Raw genomic sequence first — 21,228 nt, forward strand, 5'->3', positions numbered from 1 at the left:
AAGGGACCACGGGATGTCACAATCAGTGTGCGTGGTGTACGCGTGCGTGTGCGTGTGCGTGTGCGTGTGCGTGTGCGTATATTTATATACTCTCCTTAAATTGGGAAAATAGGACCTGTTCAAAGTTTCAACAAATATATACTGAGTCAAATTAAAAACTTCACATTTTTAAAAGTAATCCCATATATGATATACAACGGACAAATGTATCAGAGAAAGTAATTTTTAATCATTAATGTCCAAAGAAGGATTTTAATTAACGGTGGTAAGCATAATTTGTGTCAAGCACCTACGGTATTCGGTAATAACATCAACAGTTAATAAGTCCCAAGCCTGATGGCACATAAGTTCAGTAGCGTGTATGGCCACCATGTGCGTTGACAACTGCCACAAAACGCCTCCGCATGGACCGTGTGATGCTTGTGAACACATGATTGGGAAGACGACGCCGTTGTTGCTGCAAAATAGTGCCAAGATCTTGCAAATTCTGTGGTTGGTTCTGGAGAGTGCGCAGACTTCTGCCAAGAGCATCCAAGACGTATTCGATGGGATTGCGGTCGGGAGACCTTGACGGCCAGTCCATGACGTTGACTTCCGCATTCTGAAGGAAATGTCTTGTCAAAATTGTTGTGGGGGGTCTGGCATTGTCGTGTTGGAAGATCAAACCGGGTGCATGTGCTGCCATAAAAAGCAGAAGTTCTGGTGCCAGTACCTGTTCGCGGTAAGCAGCAGCGTTGAGGTTGCCACGGATGACAAGAAGCCTGGAACGTGCATTGCCACAGAAAGCACCCCACACCATGACACTTCCGCCTCGAAATCTGTCAACTTCCTGTACACAACACTGGGCGTAACGTTCATGACGGCGCCTCCACACCCTCCCCCAACCATTAGCAAATCGAAGATTAAATCGGGATTCATCACTGAAGACTACTTGATTCCAATTCCTCTGAGTCCATCGTAAGTGTCGCTGTGCCCACAATTGACGTTGACGGCTGTGTAATTGAGTCAGAATCGGCCCGCAGTATGGCCGTCGTGCTTGAAGGTGAGCAGTTCTCAGACGGTTTCGAACAGTTTGCGCACTCAGTCTACCCCTGAAAAGTTCATTTCTGGTTGATGTAGCCGTCAAAAATCAATTACGGGGGTGACGTAAGACAATCTGACGATCCTCTGCATGTGACGTCACACGTGGTCGACCTGGCCGAGGGCGATCAGCGGTGGTACCCGTTTGCTGTAGACGCGTCTGTAAATCATAAACGGTCCGTCGACAACAACCCATCGTCCTTGCGACTTCAGCTCCGGACGTTCCCGTCTGCAACATGCCGATGGCACGTTCACGTTGCACATCTGAAAGGCGAGGCATGACAAATGGCCTTAAAGACTTCTGTTTTCTTGTGTTTTTCTTATATTTTTAATGACTGCTAACAAGTATGGCTGAATACACGTGCGGTATTGTGGCCACGTGACCAGTTTCACGTGAAAAAACACTTTTGCCACTATAGTGCTGTGCACATGATTTTGATTGATTCACCTGCACAAAAACGGAAGTTATCTGAAGACAATACGTGGCCATTACTGTTTAAATACACAATAAGGGCCCACAATGATAAATGGTCAAAATGTTAAAACTTTACTATTGTGAAGTTTTTAATTTGGTTCAGTATATATCAAATGTACAGGCACTTTATGTTTCTGAATAATCAGTTAGACTGACCAGTTTTGGGATTCCTTCATACCACTAAAGTCAGTATCCCATTGTTCAGAGTGAAACAAAAATACGCCACTGTGTTAATATTTAACTGTTGACATTAGGAGGTGCTGTTTTATTCATGCATGTTAGATAGTTTGGTTACAATCTCTGTTTCTTCCCAACCTTTCACGAGAGATAAAGTATATGGGTGGGAGTGAGTGTGAGTGTGTGATTCGTTTCACGCCGCAAGGGGCGGCCTTTATAGAATCGAACCATGCATCTTCGACAAGGATCCACACAGGAACATTCACAGCCCTTACCTTTCCTGGCAACTAAGGCGTGTCCGTGAAGACAGTCCGACGACGTGTACGCATGTTCGACATCGGAGCGAGGCGCCCAGCCAGACGGCCAGTTTTGAAGGCAGAATAGAAACGTTGACGTCTCCAGTAGTAAAGACACAATTGCTGAAAGGTCCTCTTCTGTGACGAGTCACGTTTCATGGTCAACCTATCCGGTGGTAGGATAAATGTCTGCACGCGTCGAGGTGAATGTCACGCCATGTTTCTGTTGAAGGTGATCGCTTTTGTGAAGGTGGCGTTATCATCCGGGGTGTGAGGAATCAAATGATTATGATTGATTGTAATTCGAATGCTCCGAGAAACCAGGATGAGATTTGCAAATAACCGATAACACCAGACGACCACATGTTGCTAGAGTCCTGCAGCACTCAGAACAATGTCACGATGTTACCCTGGCCTGCAAGATCCCCTGATTTATCCCCAAATTGTTAGCAACCAGTGGTTTTGTTGATTGCGTATCATCGTGGCCCGACGGCGCAGATCGTTATTCACAATCTCTGGATTGTTAGGAGAATAGCATCTTTTAAAACATCACTCTGTCTTTGTTTCTGAGTGCTATGCCATCATCACCCAGAAGGTTGCACTGTGAACGGAAAGTTCGTTTTTCTTTTGTTCTGATCGATTTACCGCCGGGCACAAAATAAACGGTTAAAAAAGGACTGTGCTGATAAAATTAAGATTAAATTGAAGCCGAAACGTTTTTTGAAGGCTGAAATCAACAATTGACTCAGAAACCAATCCATCATTCATTTTGATTGAGCGGGCAAAGTTTGCTGAGGGTCCTTTTGACGTGACCCCGTATAGAGGGCTTTCTAGATCTTCCACGACCAGGCATCCTGCTAGACGAATCGTCCCACTATCTATCGATCTGATGTTAATAAAACCACAACAAACCAATCAGGTTGTGCGTACGACTATCAACATCTTGGTAAAATAATCTTACCTTTTAGTTTCGTTAACAGTTATAGTTTTATATCGTAAAATATATCTAAGTGACAGTCACATGTTGTTGTAAAAGACAACTGTGTTAAATTTTATATAAATTTATATTGTATAAATTGAATACGTCCACAAGTTATATCAAACAGAAACTAAAAAAGGCTGCCTGGGTTTGTCAAGAAAATGATGTACGTGTTTCAATAGTGTGTTCATTGAAATATATAGCATATATATATTTGTCGGAATGTGTAAATCATAGAAAAGTGTATCATTTTCCGAGTGAAACGTGTTGGAGGTCAGCACTGGGATTCCAGGTATACATGTCCCCCGTACTTGGCATGCTCAGCCTTCTCGTTCCCATACTATTAATACTTGATGACAATTTGGCTTGAAAGGAAACAATATATTTACCAGGCCATAAGATACTTCAAGTCAAATTGAACCGTTGCCATTAAGAGACGACATCGACTCCCCGCTAGGTTTCGTTGACTGTGTTATGGTAGCGCAATATACCCTTGCTGTCTCGATGTGTGTACTATAAATGAAATATTAATTTACTTGTCCTGGTAACAAAACGTGATAGTACCGGCACACAATATTCATAAAAAAGTATAAAGTGTTTGTTGGTTGCCTTAGATAGTCCTTTCGTACTACGGATGCCTGTGAACAATCGAGTCTGGAACAGACAATGCAGGTCTCAGTGTCATGAGCATTGATCCACGTCGTCAGGGCACGACCGTACGCTGTCAACCACGTCACCAAGTTTGACCACCCGATCCAATAAAGTGCCATTGAGTAAGGTGTGAAAACTTCATTAACATCTCACCAAATAAACTTTTTTATGCAAGACAGAATTGAAAGAACTGTTTTTAAATGTTATTATGTCTATTTAATCATTACTCATACATGTAACACGAAATCTGTGGCCGGGTAATTTTGAGTAACAAAAGTTGGTTCAATAAAGACTGGGGTTAGAAATGAATTTGCAACCATATGACGCCTACCATGTTTGAAATGTTATAAATTCATGCAGAAGAGAAGCTAATTCATTGATTTTCAAAGATAAGATGTTTAAGATATCCATCAGCAGTTGTGTATTCTTTGAGTGCTGACTAAACGCCAGTAGATATTTTTTTTTATATAAGAATTTTTTAAATTTTTTTTTGGATATAAGAAAGCGACTTTCTCCAGAAACTATATCTCCATTTGCGGAACTCGTCGTTTCATTACACGGGGTGAAACATATTTGTGAAAATGAATATAAGAATGTCAGTATGTAGTGCAATCACTAGTCTTGAGGTACTGAAGTTGCGTGTCCTGTTGTTGGTTGTACGATGAGATTACAATTGGATCAGTTGACCAGCTCTGTGTCAACGTGCCTCATTGGCCCTGGGTCGCTTCTCGTGTTTTTTCAGTCGCTTGTTTGTCTGTTCCGGATTGGATCATTGCAAGATATCGACTGTGTCGTGGTTCATCATTCCCTCACTCAGTGGGGGCGCGGTGGAAAACCCTAGAGGGTAAAACCTGGGGGTACGGGGGAAAACCCAAGAGGGTAAAACCTGGGGTGCGGTGGAAAACCCAAGAGGGTAAAACCTGGTGGTGCGGTGGAAAACCCTAGAGGGTAAAACCTGAGGGTGCGGTGGAAAACCCTAGAGGGTAAAACCTGAGGGTGCGGTGGAAAACCCTAGAGGGTAAAACCTGAGGGTGCGGTGGAAAACCCTGAATGGTAAAAAATGCTGCGGAGGAAAACCTCAGAGTGTAAAACTTGGGGGTGCTGTGGAAAACCTCAGAGGGTAAAACCTGGGGGTGCGGTGGAAGACCCTAGAGGGCAAAACCTGAGGGTGCGGTTGAAAACCCCAGAGGGTAAAACCTGAGGGTACGGTGGAACACCTTAGAGGGTAAAACCTGGGGGTGGGGCGGAAAAACTAGAGGGTAAAACCTGGGGGTGCGGTGGAAAACCTTAGAGGTAAAACCTGGGTGTGTGGTGGAAAACCTTAGAGGTAAAACCTGGGGGTGCGGTGGAACACCTTAGAGGTAAAACCTGGGGGTGGGGTAGAAAACCTTAGAGGTAAAACCTGGGGATGGGGTGGAACACCTTAGAGGGTAAAACCTGGGGGTGGGGTGGAAAACCTTAGAGGTAAAACCTGGGGGTGCGGTGGAACACCTTAGAGGGTAAAACCTGAGGGTGCGGTGGAAAAAAGTAGAGGGTAAGACCTGGGGGTGCGGTGGAAAAAACTAGAAGGTAAAACCTGGGGGTGCGGTGGAAGACACTAGAGGCTAAAACGTGGGGGTGCGGTGGAAAAGACTAGAGAGTAAAACTTTGGCTCATCGCGCCGAAAACCCGGTTTACATGCTTCACATGGGTACATTGTGTGAAACCCATTTATGGTGTTCCCCGTCGTGATATTGCTATACACTCAACTCAACTCAACTCACAGGCATATAATCGACGACTTTTGTTAAGTTAGCATTGTACTATGTTTTGGGAAATGTTTAACCCGATTTTGTAGGTTGAACTGAAATTATTTTCTCCACATGTAGTCTCGTGCAGTTGGGAGTGTGTTAGTTTGACGGGCACACTACTCGGTTCGATTCATCGCAAAGAACTCATCACGACTCCAATAGTCTATTTTGCGAATATTGTTAAAAGTAACGTAATTCCCATTCATGCCCTCGAGCTCCCAGCCTAGTAGCCCCAGTGACTCATGGTAAAATTGCGTTCACAAAGTACAGTCCCATGCTAACGTTACACTAGGATTCTGAAATCAACGGGTCGCAGTATCTGGGAAACCGACCCTGGCGATGTCCTATATGTTCATGTGTCTAGTTATATTGACAAGACAGCGACACGTGGCCGCGAGCTGCAACGCTCCCCATATCAGTATTGATTATTGATAAGACAACACTTATGATATCAATGTTGGTAGCATGTGCTAACAGTGCTGGATACATTAGATACAGCAACATAGTGGAGCCTCTTCATCCTCAACAGTAAGTATCAGTCGCTAACACGAGCAATTGAAAGAAATGTCCCACTTTTAATCAATTTAGTGTCAGTGTGTACAAAACGTATGCATTCCGGTATGGTCGCTCAATTCAGTAAACCTCGAGTTGGTATGGGGCGGACAGGTGCCCGGTACCTTATTGTATGGGTCGGCCACATTGGGCACAATTGTATTAGTGGTAACAGTGTGTGGTTTAATGATTACGTGTCATCCCGCCCCGACGGCGTGGATCGTTGCTCATACTGTTGACCACTGGTGTCCCTGGCGAAATGTGTTCCAGATTGCTGTGATGTAGTCTGTTTATTGCTGGTTGCAGCGTAAAATAGCACTCTTTCACTCAATTCCGGATCAGACCAGGTCTCAAGCACCCCATTGATGTCTAACGGGTACTGTTAGGTTACTCTCTGTGACCTGACCGATGACCCCAGAGTAACCGATGACGTGGATTGTTCCTGCTTTCTGGTCTCGGTTCACCTCGTCCAGGTAATACGTAGATAGTTTCACTCAAATACGATATTGTCTCGTACTGTACTGATGTGACCCGTGAAGATCCGGGGTAGAATAGGTCTTGAGCAGCACATGCTTGCCGTAAAAGGCGACTATGCTTGTCGTAAGAGGCGACTAACGGGATCGGGTGGTCAGGCTTGCTTGGTTGAAGCATGGCATCGATCCCAATGGCGCGGATCGATTCTCATGATGTCAATCACTGGATTCACTGGTTCAGACTCGATTATTTACAAACCGCCGTCATATAGCTGGAATTTCCGGAGTCCGGCGTAAAACAACCAACCAACCAACTGTACGAAAGTCAGACAGTATTTAAAAGCGCATTCCTGTCAGGGAAATTAAGCGTATTAATCTGGAGAATTCTTTTTTTAAGGTCGAGAAAACAATGTTCAAGTTTTCAATCGTTCGCTCGTGTTTACAAAATCTTTTAAACCAATTTTGAATCCTGGGTGAATTGGAAGGTGTGCGAAAGTCTTCCCTTGGGACAATTTTTTTTATAAAATCAGAGGATGAGCATACCCTACAGGTCACCTTGAAAATGCAGCATTGCATGGAAACATTTTCTTTCGCCATATTTATAAAATTGTTTCGACAATAATAGAATCAATAGGTTTTATATTTGATGTAGGAATTTTGTATATAACATTAACCGTTATTTATTCATTTTTATCGATTCAGTTCTACATATACCTCTACATATAACCACGCACACAATTATAGATAACGTCATGTGTTCGGTTTTGTGATTAAGTAGGTGTGTGTTAACAGCTTGATTCTGGGATTTCGTACCTTTACCATAATATAATCTACCATTGACATATTTTACTATAAAAATCCACTTGGATTGATTTGACTCTGCGGTTTGAATTGTATAGAAATTAAACCGTATTTTTTAAATACCAAGGTTATAATTCATGGATATTATCAATTTCTTAATATAGATTATAATTTTGCACATAGAAGGCTTTATAGTCATCTATCAATCTTATCTATGACGATCACACGAAGCCAACTTTCACAATGAAACACAACATTGCTTATGCAGCACACACCACCGTACAAAAATATGTTTCACACAAGTAACCGCGAGACAATGGTACCTGGGCTGAATCTAAATGAACGATTTATTGAATGGCAGGCAATGTAACAGGTTGCAAGAGCCCGCCTTGCTGAATCCCAACCCAGGTAAATCTACAGTGTGTTCTACACGGTGCGCCCTGCTTGTCGATAACACCTCGTGTGCAGTGATAAACCGGTGTCGTGTTTGTTTTGACACCCATGATTAATTAGTTCAATATGAAGGGAAAAGGACGTTTCCTAAAAGGATCTTTGACGATTAATAATAGCTGTAGATTATATAAACGTATAGCGACTAAATAAGTAAGAGTTTATTGTTAACCCGGCTTGAACATACGTAGGAATATTTCAAACATATTTGGAGATAATTTCTTTGAGGTGCTGACCCAGCAAGTTATTACTTTTAAAACAATGGTGTTTTCACTTTTGTCAATTAATTAATGTTATAGAATAATTGAATGACTTCTAAAATTATTATGTTTTTTTATAAATTTTCGTCGCTTTCAATTTTTGTTCTAAAAATCAGAAATACTACAGTCTCGCCTAACACGTAGACATCAATACAATATTTCAACTATACAATCTTTTCTTAAGGAGTACAAATACGCTTCTGTACAGTTGTTTATGCCCAGTAATAATTAAAAATGTATAATCTCCGCTATTGACAAGACAAACAGGCGTTGTTCTATTTATTCATACAAATCAATAGATACCATATCAGTGACATGCACCAACTGTGCTCAGTTTTATAAGCATAGGCGAATCAAATACTGGTGGGTGCAAACTAATAACTCACCGGTTGTGAATCTTGTTGTCGAGGGGGCTGATTTTGGACGGGAATTGTCTGGAGGTACTTCAGCTACACATACGGAGGTACTGATGTTTATAAGGTTGGACTTTTGTGTATTCTATCAATGTATGAGTGAAAAGTGTCAGTAACATAATCATTAGACTAGACATGTGATAAGTTTGTATTTCCCCATATCAAACACTAGTATATGTTGTGGCACAAACGTCGATATATGCGAACAAACATCTGGCATTGACTGCCTTGCAATTTATCAAGTAAAGACCTATACATGCATTCCTTTCCTGATTATGCCTAAATATATATATTCTTTTTTGTACGTAACATTTGTAAGACGTACCATATAAGTATCAGTTCCTATAATCTTGATGCATGTCTTAATTAACAGCTGTAATCCGTGAGAAGATATGTAAAGGGTGGTCAGGGTAGGGAATATGTCACACAGCCGTCGCGTGTATGTTATAGAGATGTCAAGTTGACTGTATACATGAAGCGTGTAGACAGCCAATTCAGGAAATTGATCAATATACCGCTTGCATAGCTCATTCTTATACAAGAACCACCATCTGACACAGATCGTGATACAGAGCAGTGGAGGTTCAACGTGTTATATAACTGTGAGTCAACCCATCGCGTGCTGCTTAAGTACCACTGATACAGGAGACGCACATTTTCGAAACAATCTTGAATGGACGTTCTTCATACCGGCGTCTTGTACGAGGCATGTAACAAGCGTTCACCGACACAAAATACTAGTCTCCAGTTGACATGCACTTTCTGATAAGTAGTCCTGTCTTATCGTGTCTCATGATAAGGTCGTCTTTAGTCAGTTACTAAATATGAAGAGAAGGGCTAGCGTGGGATTAATCAGAAACCATTCCTTGAGAAGAACTGAAACATTCGTTAAGTCTTATATTAGATATAAGCTATCATGTTAGGATACCGGGGTTTATTAACTTCCTCAGAGTTGTATAGTTCAGAAAAATACAACATCATATATCCTCGTCACAACCTGTTAACCTTCTAGCGCCTCACAGCTCACAGCTTGTATACTCCCCAGGGAGATGAGAATGAAAATCGAGTGCTCACTGATCCATTGACCGGGGTAATAATAGTGTAACGCTATGAGCATCCACTTGGTGAATGGAATCTTGCGCGTTATAAATGCATTAGTATTAGTATTAGTATTAGTATTAGTATTAGTATTAGTATTAAATAGAAAACTGACATATCATCAGATACAATATTGTAATACGGGTAGGTACTTCGGGCTTTCCTCCCAAGCTAAAAACGCCGTCTCCCAACTGAAATACTGTTCAATTCAGCGTTAAACCAAACTCCTCCACACGTAAATATAAAACGTCAACGGCAGAGAATAAGAGTGATACAAGTCTTGAGTATCCGCCGAAACATATTTCCCTGGGCGTAATTGGCAAAACAGCGCTGATATAAATGGATAACTTAAAATCAGTGATGACGCCAGGTGTTCGCGAAAAAATCAATCGTTACCAAGTTACAGTTCATTCGTACAAGTAAGTACCTGAACTGTTTCCAGGAGGAAAAGTGACAATTGGCTGGTTTCAAATATTAAGGGCTTAGAGATTAGAAATGAGGGTGAATGCTGTTGAGAGGGGAGGGTGAAATATCTAGACACGTGTACAACTGCTTCAAAGAAAACGCGAGTCGACAATCAATATTTCTTCTTTAATTGGATAACCTAATCATTCGCCTGTTTCCAAACCAAAACACTCATATTCCAAACTCCACCTGTATGAAAGCAGCTGATGGTCTCTGCCTCATAAGAAGCGATGTAAATATCCAACTAACCCAGAAACACCAGCGACCATCTTGCCATGTGCCTGTAGTTTAAAGTGTTTATTGCAGCTCGGTCTTTGTAGTCGGTCTAAGGTCACAATGTAACAACATCCATTACAGGCTGTTGATACAGGGGAGTTAATGATGCAGCTTGTAAATGTCAATACATTACCGGTATTTATTGTCAAGACTTGGCTCTAGATAGAGATATAAATATATCATATTGCTTGTAGTCATGCTAGCAATATACTGTAACATATGCTGGAAAATCAGCTGATTCTGCAATGTTTGTTTACCTATATGTGTTCTTGGATTCCGGAGAAGAATAGGCCCCTTGTGTCCCAAGTCGTTAGAGGAGAATTGGGGGTACTGATTTGTTGACTATGTATCATTGTGCCCCTACGGTGTGGACCGTTATTCATGCTGACAGCCACTGTTTAAATTGGCCCGGATTATTTACAGGGCGCCGTCATAAAGTGGGGCTATTGTTGCTTGAGACATAACAGAATCATTTCATTCATATTCACGTTGAACAATACTTGCATATATATTGTATCAATACAAGTGCGTATACAAAAGAGTGAGTGGGTGAGTATGGTTTCACGCCGCTTTTAGCAGTATTCCAGCAATATCACTGCGGGGGGGGGGGGGGGGGGGGGGGGGGGGGAACCAGAATTGGGCTTCACACACTGGATCCATGTGGAGAATCGAACCCGGGTCTTCGGCGTGACGAGCGAAAGATTAAACCATTAGGCTACCCCACCGTTCCTGTGTATGCAAAAGAGACACTCTTAAATGGAAGTTATTAAGCCCCATGGGCGCCATGAAAACTTTTAGTACCGCATAGCACTATATTTGGACCAGGCGAACTAACAAAACTGAAGTCCCCATGTGTAAGTACCCACTGTTGATATCTAATATAGTCTACCTCATCAAGTATCACCTACAGATCTACGTCCCCATGTGTAAGTACCCACTGTTGATATCTAATATAGTCTACGTCATCAAGCATCACCTACAGATCTACGTCCCCATGTGTAAGTACCCACTGTTGATATCTAATATACTCTACGTCATCAAGTATCACCTACAGATCTACGTCCCCATGTGTAAGTACCCACTGTTGATATCTAATATACTCTACGTCATCAAGCATCACCTACAGATCTACGTCCCCATGTGTAAGTATCCACTGTTGATATCTAATATACTCTACGTCATCAAGTATCACCTACAGATCTACGTCCCCATGTGTAAGTATCCACTGTTGATATCTAATATACTCTACGTCATCAAGCATCACCTACAGATCTACGTCCCCATGTGTAAGTACCCACTGTTGATATCTAATATAGTCTACGTCGTCAAGTATCACCTACAGATCTACGTCCCCATGTGTAAGTATCCACTGTTGATACTTAATATACTCTACGTCATCAAGCATCACCTACAGATCTACGTCCCCATGTGTAAGTACCCACTGTTGATATCTAATATAGTCTACGTCGTCAAGTATCACCTACAGATCTACGTCCCCATGTGTAAGTACCCACTGTTGATATCCAATATAGTCTACCATAGTTTGGAGATGGTATTCTCTGAACCATTTTATAGCATAGTTATAGCATAGTTTAAACATGAAATTCAATCATACTATTCACAGTGGTGGGACATCTCATGCCCAAAGATGTCAGTCCAATAATAACAATTTTAATATAAACCAAAAATCATACGCATGTGCATAGCAAATTAAGTTTAACAGTATGTCAACAACACAACTTATATCAACAATATAACTTACATGCTGTTTATGAGTAACACAAATTGTGGGTGTTCTTAAAAAACAAAAACTTCTATGTGTCTTTTGTCAACAACACAAATTATATCAACAATATAACATACATGCTGTTTATCAATGATCCAACTTGTGGGTGTTCTTAAAAAAACAACTGCTATATGTCGTTTGTCAACAACACAACTTATCATGTATTTATCAACACCTCGATGTTTTTGACGTTCATACTCTCATCTCTGTGACTTGAATTTCACTGTGCAGAGTTGTGTATCTTGGGAGTGCAAGAAAACTTTGATCATCGGTTCAATTCCCAGACTCACCAGACTCACCTGTTACCTGTGAGTTACACCTAAGTGGTAAACACCTGCACCACTTCCGGCTTTTCTCCAACACCAAGCTGACACACCATGACATACCTAGGATACTGTTCAATGCACCGTTGCACCTAACTCATCCACATGTAAATATGAGACGTCACCACCAGTCTTGCTTATCGACCGAAACATATTTCATTGAGCGTAAAAGGTAAAATAGAGGTAAAAATTATATGAATGGATAACTTTAAATCAGTGATGACACCAAGTTTTTGCGAAAAGGGTGTTAAGCATTTCCTGCCCTATCGGTAGAAAAGATACATTAATACCAACAGGTATTTTGACAATACCTGTTGATATACCTTGATATGTGTATTTAAACACGTTTATATATAAACATTTGAGCGAACATGGCCTCCATGCATAATGCATATAATATATATCTGTTATTCAGCAATCAGAGAACACGGGGCGCTAGTTTGATATATCGATTCAGATACAACTCGTCACAGATGTTCATAACAATATCACAGAAACGGATTGAGGTGTCAGCAAATATGATATATCGTTGTTAATTATTCGCTTACATCATTTATTTTTACCATAGAATTACACATTGAGGATAAACATTTCTGGTGTCCCCGCCGTGATATTGCAGGAATGCTACCAAACGCGGCGTTAAACCATATTCACTCGCTTAAGTTCCTGGTAAGGTGGATTGCAGGGCTGTTGGTGGGTTGATATTGACGTTCTTACTCTCGCCATTTGGAGTGTGTGTAATACTGTATTCTGACATAATCTTAATTCTTACAGAGCTACCACGAGTCAGCGGACGTGATGTTCAACAATATTGTTTAGATAGCCATAAGAAGACAACTTTCAAGAACCGGCACTCGTAAGAATTGCAAAATGGAGAGCACCACAGTAGAGAACACTCAGGAGGACACAAATACTGAAGTCAACAACATGGAAAACAACAAGACACCCAGTGAAAGCTCTAAGACAACTGAAGAGGATGGCCTCCCTTCGCAAGTCAGACGTTCCCAGTCAATGTCCAGTTTCACAGACAGTCTCGAAACCGATGACCAGAGTCTGGAGCAGGTCGATATTGACGACTCCAAACCAAAGAAAAAGACGTCAAAACTTCCGGTAAAAACTAAACCCAAGCTTGAACGTTCCGCAACGGAAAACTGTAACAGCCATGCTGGACATTCCCATGACTGTGGAAGTGAGGTGTGTGGGAAAGGTAAGGGGAGTAAATCCGGGAAACAGCTGAGGAGGGATTGCAACAGTCTTGACTGCAACTCAGTCGTGCATCATGCGCCAACAAAGGAAACAATCACCAGTAGGATGAGGATAGAGAAGAGCCATCTTGAACATGGACTCGAGGCTAACAAGGACGACTACCTAACCCCGACACAGAGAAAGGGGCAGACAATCAGAGATCTTAAGAAACAGGTGATTATTGAATTGAGTTTAAATGTCTAGCCAATAGTGTATTTAGGAGGGGGGTGGTATTGTGTGTGTGTGTGTGTGTGTGTGTGTGTGTGTGTGTGTGTGTGTGTGTGTGTGTGTGTGTGTGTGTGTGTGTGTGTGTGTGTGTGTGTGTGTGTGGTTAATTATGAAGATTCTATTAATGAATACTTCAGTTGTGTCTGTGGGGTTTTCATATATATAATTTATTAGAATTAAGTTAGCATATGAATATATGTCAGTGTGATTTTTTATTAATCATACCAAATTACACGACTATCCATGAACGAGAGAAGAAATACCATTTCATCTCACAACAGGGGTATATATGGCTTTCAAATTCATAATTCATGTGGTAATTCCAAGCTACATCAAACATTACACTTTGCCTCTGCAGTCGTATATTTTAGTTAGATATATTGTTCCAGTGACAATGAACTGTGTTGTTATATTCCAATGCGTTGTTATATTCCATGACATATAGAATAAGAATGAGTGGGCGAGGAGTGTTGTTTAACGCCAAGGCAATATTCCAGCTGTATAGCTGGAGACTGTTTCAAGGAATCAATAGATCAACGTCCCACGCTATCGAGATATGATGTCACATGTCTGTCTTCTGTCCTTCCAAAACCAGCATAGGTTGCGTGAGGCTAGTTCTAAACCGGAATTCCCACGGGGAATGCCTAATATCGTAGGCACAGTTCGATATGTGTATCCTTCTTCACGAAAATCTGTTAAATTAGAGCGAGTGAGTGAGTGAGTATGGTTTTACGCAGCTTGTAGCAATATTCCAGTAATATCACGGCGTGGTACACTAGACATTGGCTTCACACATTGTACCCATGTTTGGAATCAAACCCGGGACTTCGGCTGTAAAATTAGAAACATACATGACTTAAAGGTTAATATATGATTATATTATTGTATATGTTTCTAATTAATGCAAAAGGTTCTATTTTTAACACAATAATCTCGATACCACTGCTTAAAAAGTAAATACATCATATTTCCAGAAGTGATGACCTTGACGGTCATGCTGCAAGGTCATCATTCTGCTTCAGTTCACATTTCCTGACGATGTGGTTATACAATTCTGCAGGTTAAAGAACTGGAGAAGACTCTGGAAGAGAAGAATGGAGAAGTGAACAGTCTGAGACAGAGCATCGGCAAGGAGGCGCAGAATATTCTGGACACGAAGAATGAAGAGGTGAAACAAATCATGGACAATCTAGAAATTATGGCGACCAAATATGACGACCTCACGTTGTCTTATGAAGAATCTGTGAAAGCTGTCAATGCTCTAGAAACCACACTTCAAGGACTTCGAGTAAGTATAGCAAGCGGAAAACATGTTCAAACTTTAAGAATAAAACGCATATAGAGGTAAATATAAACGACAAAGCCCTTTTCATAAAAAGTAGAAATCTCTGTTTATGAATCACTATCAAATAGTGATGACGCCAGGAGTTCGCGAGAAGGTGAGCGTATTGTGCCCCACTTGTGGCACCCGTCACAAACACATGCAAAGGCAAATCAACTCCTCATCTGAAAAAAACCCGGGAATATATGGTACAAGCCAAAACAGGGAACTGCATCTGATGGCTTGTTTGCTACTGATGCTTCAAACCCGGAAACGCCATCCACCTGTCTACCATGAAACCATTTGAAAGATCCACTGAGGTCTTGAATTTTGTGTCCTTGATCAAACAACTTCGAGAAAGAGTTGTATGACTCTCTCGCCATAAGAACAAACATAAGTAAAGACATAAGGCATATGTACAAGCAGAATGTGTTTGAAAATGTAGAGGAAATATACTTTTCTGAATCTGTAACTTTTAAAGGATAGAGAATTGTACAAACAGTTAGGTTCAAGACAAAGCGAGTTTGTAACACATACGAAGCAGGGGTGTAATAATTACAGCACAACAGTATTATTGTAGCAATGCAAACATATTTTGACGTCATACCACGTATCATTATTGACGTCATCACATCGCATTATTATTGACGTCAGGCTGACTTGTTACCTACTTTAAATGGGGGGAAATATACACACTAGTTTGATGGCGGTTATAAATGAAACAAACATTAAAAGGTGTTTCCATTTGATACAGGTATCATGGTTGTGTTTTGAACCTTAAGTTTGCAGTCTTTCGGCGAAAGGTTACGTTTTGCAAACGTTTGTAAATGTTTGGTCAAATCCAATTTTCAAGTGTATATATTCTTTTGCCCGGAAGTTTAGAAAACACATCGTCTTCACTTCGGCTACTTTTACAGTGGGTATTTCGCCCCAAGAGTAACTGAGCTCATGTCAGAATTACGCATGTATTTCCCTCTCTCTCGCTATGCAAATCGTTATACGTGACTCAGATGATTTGGAATTTGCTACAAGACAATAGTCTTACAAGTTGCATTATAGCGACATAGCTGTCTAAGATGTGATTATTGTGTACAATCAATGTAGCAATGAGTGGAAGTATTGTGACGACCACGGAGAAATCAATGTATAATGTGAAACACACTGTCAAGGCCACGGTACGTCTCTGTGTAGATGCTGTTAAAGGATTTAATGGTTGTAACGTGTGTCGTCTCTTCGATTTTTACAAAGTTATAAAGGAGATGCAGTTGTCAACATAAAGGCTTTGGACGTAACTCAATGTTAACCAGTGCTGTTCAAAGTAACCAGGACATGCTTACTTGCTTTGCTTTCGGGGACACGTGTGGCCCACTCGTCCAAGGCGCCGCGATTCGCTGTGCAGAGTTGCGTCCCTTGGACACGCCAGAAACCTATGTTTCTAGGTTTGTCAGTACCATACCCGTGCTCGTGGGTTTCACCGAAGTGGTAAACGTCTGAGACCTGCATCACTTCGGTCTTTCCTTCCACATTAAGCTGACACGCCACGATATAACTGGAATACTGTTAAAAGCGGCGTAGAACCCATTTCACTCACTCACTCACTCACTAACTCACTCACTAACTACTTCTGTATTTTACTGTAATAGCGACGTTTCGGTATTGATCCTTGTACCGTTGTCAAGCAAGACTGAAAAAATTAACATGGTACAGAATACATATAATAGGTTGAGGATTATCAGTTACAACAATTGCATACATGAGAGAGATTAACTAGAGTGGATTTAATAGTAACAACAGAAGGATGATATAATAGTGAGTGAGTGAGTGAGTATGGTTTTACGCCGCTTTTAGCAACATTCCAGCAATATCACGGCGGTGGACACCAGAAATGGGCTTCTCACATTGTACTCATGTCGGGAATCGAACCAGGGTCTTCGGCGTGACGAGCGAACACTTTAACCACTAGGCTACCCGACCGCCTCGATGATATAATAACAGCATGGTCGAGTGAGTGTGTGAGTATGTTTTTACGCCGCTTTCAGCAATGGGGCTCACACATAGTACCCATGAGGGGAAATCGCACCCGGGCCTTCGACGGGAAGAGCGATCGTTTAAACCACCGGGCTATCTACACAACAACCTCCAACATGGTGGAAGAGAGTACGTCATGAGAAGACCGAATAAAAGAGATTACGTATACATAGGTGGGATGGGTATTGCTAAATCATTTGTTTGTTTGTTGTTTTACGCCGCACTCAGCAATATTCCAACTATATGCGGCGGTCTGTAAATAAACGAGTCTGGGCCAGACAATCCTGTGATTGATATCATGAGCATCGCTCCACGCAAATGTGATACGATAACATGCATCAACCAAGTCAGCGAGCCTGACCAGCCGATCCCGTTAGTCGCCTCTCACGACAAGCATAGTCGCCTTTTGCAGCAAGCATGGGTTGCTGAAGACCTATTCTACCCGGATCGTCACGGGTCTGAGTTCATAGTAGGCGGATGGGATGAAAATAAACTTGATCTCTGTTGATTTAATGGCTTTTGGGCTGCTTATGTTAGTTTTCTTTCAGGGAAGTCATTGTGGTTGTTGGAGACGATTAGGCTGATTTACTGTCTCGTTTGATGGTTGAAGTGTTGTGCTCTTTGATTCAGTATCTCCTGTTAGAGACGGTATTGTTCAGTAAATATGATTTAAGGAGACAAGACGGGTGCTGAACATTTTTTTTGTACAGTCCTTTTTTTCTTTATTATTTCAAATTATCCCTTTCAAAGCACCCCAGACACACCCCATCCCTGAACATCAAATGGTCTCCAAGGGAGGCAGGCAGGTCGCACATGTAGGATGTTTATCACACTTCACAGTGAATGACTGTGCCATTGACCACTAGGTTATCCGCTTCTCAGACGTCCTTTGAACTTACGAAAACCAAAGAAGGCTCTATTAATCGATCACAATTCTCCAGGTTTTTTAAAAAAAAAACAGTTATGCCGTGTGTATTTAAAGCGATGGAAATTCCTCAGTCATGTTAATAATTTGCCCTGTGTATTTTGAAGGAGTCCACAGAATCAAAGGAATTGCACCACAAGAAAATGTACCTGGAAATGTACGAGAAAGGCAGGATGTCAGCCAAATTCGAGAGGGAGGATGAGGTAAGAGTCGCCCTGTGAATGTGTTAATCTATATCACTTATTACCAGCATCTCAACACAGATATACACATATAAAGACGTATGCTCGGGCAAATACTCGAAACATTGGTGTTATCAACGATTATGTTGACTTCCAACGTCGATATAGCCTGCGTGTGTTGTCAAGCACTTGATTTATGAACACATACAGTAACCAGCCCTTCCCGTGAGGATTCAGGGATAAACCGACCGCCTCCGTGGTCTAGTGGTAGAGCGTCCGCCCGGGGAGCGGAAGGTCCGGGGTTCGATCCCGGGGCGCGTCAAACCAAAAGACGTTGAAAGATGGTACTTGTTGTTACCCTGTCTAGCGTTCGGCATTAAGGAGCTAAAACAAGGACTGGTCGGCTCGGAGTCAGTATACTGTGTCTGAGTGGGGTATTCATGTTAAACTGCGGCATGGTATCTCAGTGAGCTAGCACTATAAATCGGCATCAGTCCGGACTAGTACAAGCAGCCACACAAACACACACACGTACATGCACGTCGCTATATAAGTGCAATAATCTTGGACGTGACGTTAAACCCCATTTCACCTCACCTCAGGGATAAACCAGGTCCCCAGTGTCCCATGATAGTTCTTGGAGCCTTCGGCTGGTTTCCGGATTTGACCTCGGTTATTACGTCAGGGCCGAACAATGACGATCGGTTGTTACAGTATGCGACCTGGCTTATTGCGACAGGGCCGAATAATAAGGATCGGTTGGCTACAGTATGTGACCTTTCTATATGCGTGTCGTTCCCCAATGACATCAATCGCTGTTCATTCTCTCAGCCACTTGTTTGGCTGGCTCTGACTTTAAACTGTCTTGCGCAGGCCGCTGTGCAGTGTATGAGAACAGTCAAATATTCCTACCCACACAACCAAATACAAAATTACTAACACATTTGATCTTTTACCCTGATTCAGTTGGAGATGTTGGTGAAGTCAGGGAAGGAGAAGGTGACGATGACGGAGATGATGAAGAAGCTGTCTGAATCTCAGGCGGAGCTGGCCAAGTGGCAGAGTCTGAGACGCGAGGAGATGTATGAGGTTGCTGAGAAGCCTGAGACAGAGGCTGAGACGACTCTCAGGTTTCTCAAAGATTCCTTCTTCCACTTCCTGAGCACAGACAAGGATTCGGACGACCATCTCAGAGCAATGATCCAAATCTTTAACTTCAGTGATGTTCAGAAGAAGAAGATCACTAAAGGCTTGGCTGAGAAAAGAAAATCTAAATCGAAAACGTGATTTCTGGGAGTTGTACTTCTTCCAAATGGCTTGTACTATATAGGCCTTGAGACTTATTTTGCAGTTGTGAGTAGGGAAGTTCCTTTCAGTTCCATGAAGAGCATCATCCATCATTTTCGAGGTGTACTTCATTATGAAGTGTCTGTGTTTATCTGCCGATACCCTTTCATCAATAGCATTCCATGTTTTGTGTCTGTGACCTTTTCTGATTGTACTATTCCATTTTTAAGATAGATTTGGAACTTTTACGTATCTCGAGATCATTTCCCACCATTTAAGTATCTGCTAGGAAACAATTATAAGTCATTCTAGCTTCAGCTTATGACACGGTGGGTTTTCAAATGGTTAGCTTAGTAAATTCATTGTAAATACATACTTCATGTAATCTGTATATAGTGCTACCTTGTTAATCCGGACGTCGCGTTACACATAAGATGTTCCAGGATCACGACAAATGGAATATGGAATTTGCTTAGTCTGTCAACGTCCGGGAGATGAACATTCGGCATAAACTGAAACGTCCGGCACACCGAGGGTTTTCCGTTTTTACTAAGGTTGCATGTCTGAAGTTTCCATCACACACTTAGGTAAGAATACAGGTGGTTTGTGAAAGACAACAATTCCTGGTATGGTGTTCCTCAAGTCGTGTGTAAAATAAGCAACGCGCTTGTTGTCAGTTTAAGATTCTGTCAAAACGTAGACAGACATTTTCTTTTCCTGGAGAAAAATTCAAGTTGAATTGGATGTTAGATACGATGCAAAATGTCCGTGCAGGGATATAAGTCTATATAGGCATACTACCGTGCTTCTAAAGACCCGGTGTCGCGATGTGGTGGCAGTGTCTGTTGAAGGACCACGGTCTGTGTATAATGTTCGAACAATTTAATTACCCGGCGTTTGCGAGAACCAGTCCTTTATTTCTTTACCGAAGTAAGGGAGTATTCATTGTGTGGTTTGTACATGGGGGATCATTGATACTGTTTTACTTGACCTGTTCATCCCTGGGGGGTAAGTAGTTTGGCTTTGACCAATCCTTTAATTTGATACATCTGGCTTAGCTGCGGTATCTGTCTGTACTGCTCCCTATAACCGATTTTAATATTGGCGTATTGACTCGCTACACAGTGTAGCGACAAGTTGAAACCGTTTGTAGGGAGCAGCAGCACGGCAAACTCAGTTACATCTTGCTACCTTCCGTTGTATTCGAAGCTGTATGGTACCATGTTGTCTGTTGTCACCATCTTGTCTGCGTGCATGTTCGTGAGGACTTACCACCGAGGTTGTCGTCTTGGCCATGTATCTGTTACTTGAAACGTCAGAGCAAATAACACTGTAATATATGCAATTTGTCATATACATGTCCTGTGAATAAACACTCAGTAATCGGCAGTGTATATTGTTGTTAGTGGGGCGTTATTTTAATAATTACGTTTATCCGCACTTGTCCACCACAAATATTACAAATAATTAAGAGAACAGACTTTTTTTTATATTTCTCAATGAGATTTTTGTTTGCAGAATTTCAGAAAAAAAATCAAAGTAAATCTATGTACAATGGGAACTAACCCTTTGACTTATCTATATATTTTTTCAAACTTTTCAGACCTCATTTTGAAACAAGTTATTTAAATTTAATTATGATTTATGGAAGAAAATCCACAAACTAA

The 21,228-nt window shown here is 41.6% G+C and overlaps 1 protein-coding gene across 3 annotated transcripts; it reads left to right on the top strand.

Annotated features, from left to right (window-relative positions):
- The first annotated feature begins 5,900 nt into the window (after nt 1–5,900).
- LOC139460208 (protein quick-to-court-like) lies at nt 5,901–20,943 on the top strand. Of its 3 annotated transcripts, none has more exons than XM_071241726.1 (5): nt 5,901–5,976; nt 13,120–13,764; nt 14,879–15,106; nt 18,200–18,295; nt 19,241–20,943. In XM_071241726.1, the coding sequence occupies exons 2-5, from the start codon at nt 13,216–13,218 to the stop codon at nt 19,559–19,561; spliced, it is 1,194 nt and encodes a 397-aa protein (XP_071097827.1). In that variant the 5' UTR covers nt 5,901–5,976; nt 13,120–13,215; the 3' UTR covers nt 19,562–20,943. The 3 variants fall into 3 exon arrangements, with proteins under 3 accessions (XP_071097827.1, XP_071097819.1, XP_071097833.1); XM_071241718.1 differs by lacking the exon at nt 5,901–5,976 and adding an exon at nt 8,375–8,464; XM_071241732.1 differs by lacking the exon at nt 5,901–5,976 and adding an exon at nt 8,390–8,447.
- The last annotated feature ends 285 nt before the right edge of the window (nt 20,944–21,228 follow it).

The sequence above is a fragment of the Haliotis cracherodii genome, unplaced genomic scaffold, assembly GCF_022045235.1.
Source record: "Haliotis cracherodii isolate W230 unplaced genomic scaffold, xgHalCrac1.p SCAF_1, whole genome shotgun sequence".
Taxonomy (NCBI): domain Eukaryota; kingdom Metazoa; phylum Mollusca; class Gastropoda; order Lepetellida; family Haliotidae; genus Haliotis; species Haliotis cracherodii.

Excerpts from the sequence above, each read along its gene's own strand:
- LOC139460208 (XM_071241726.1), top strand. The coding sequence starts at position 13,216 with ATGGAGAGCACCACAGTAGAGAACACTCAGGAGGACACAAATACTGAA. Across the intron at positions 15,107-18,199 it reads CCACACTTCAAGGACTTCGA|GAGTCCACAGAATCAAAGGA; the intron begins GTAAGTATAGCA and ends TGTATTTTGAAG. Across the intron at positions 18,296-19,240 it reads AATTCGAGAGGGAGGATGAG|TTGGAGATGTTGGTGAAGTC; the intron begins GTAAGAGTCGCC and ends ACCCTGATTCAG.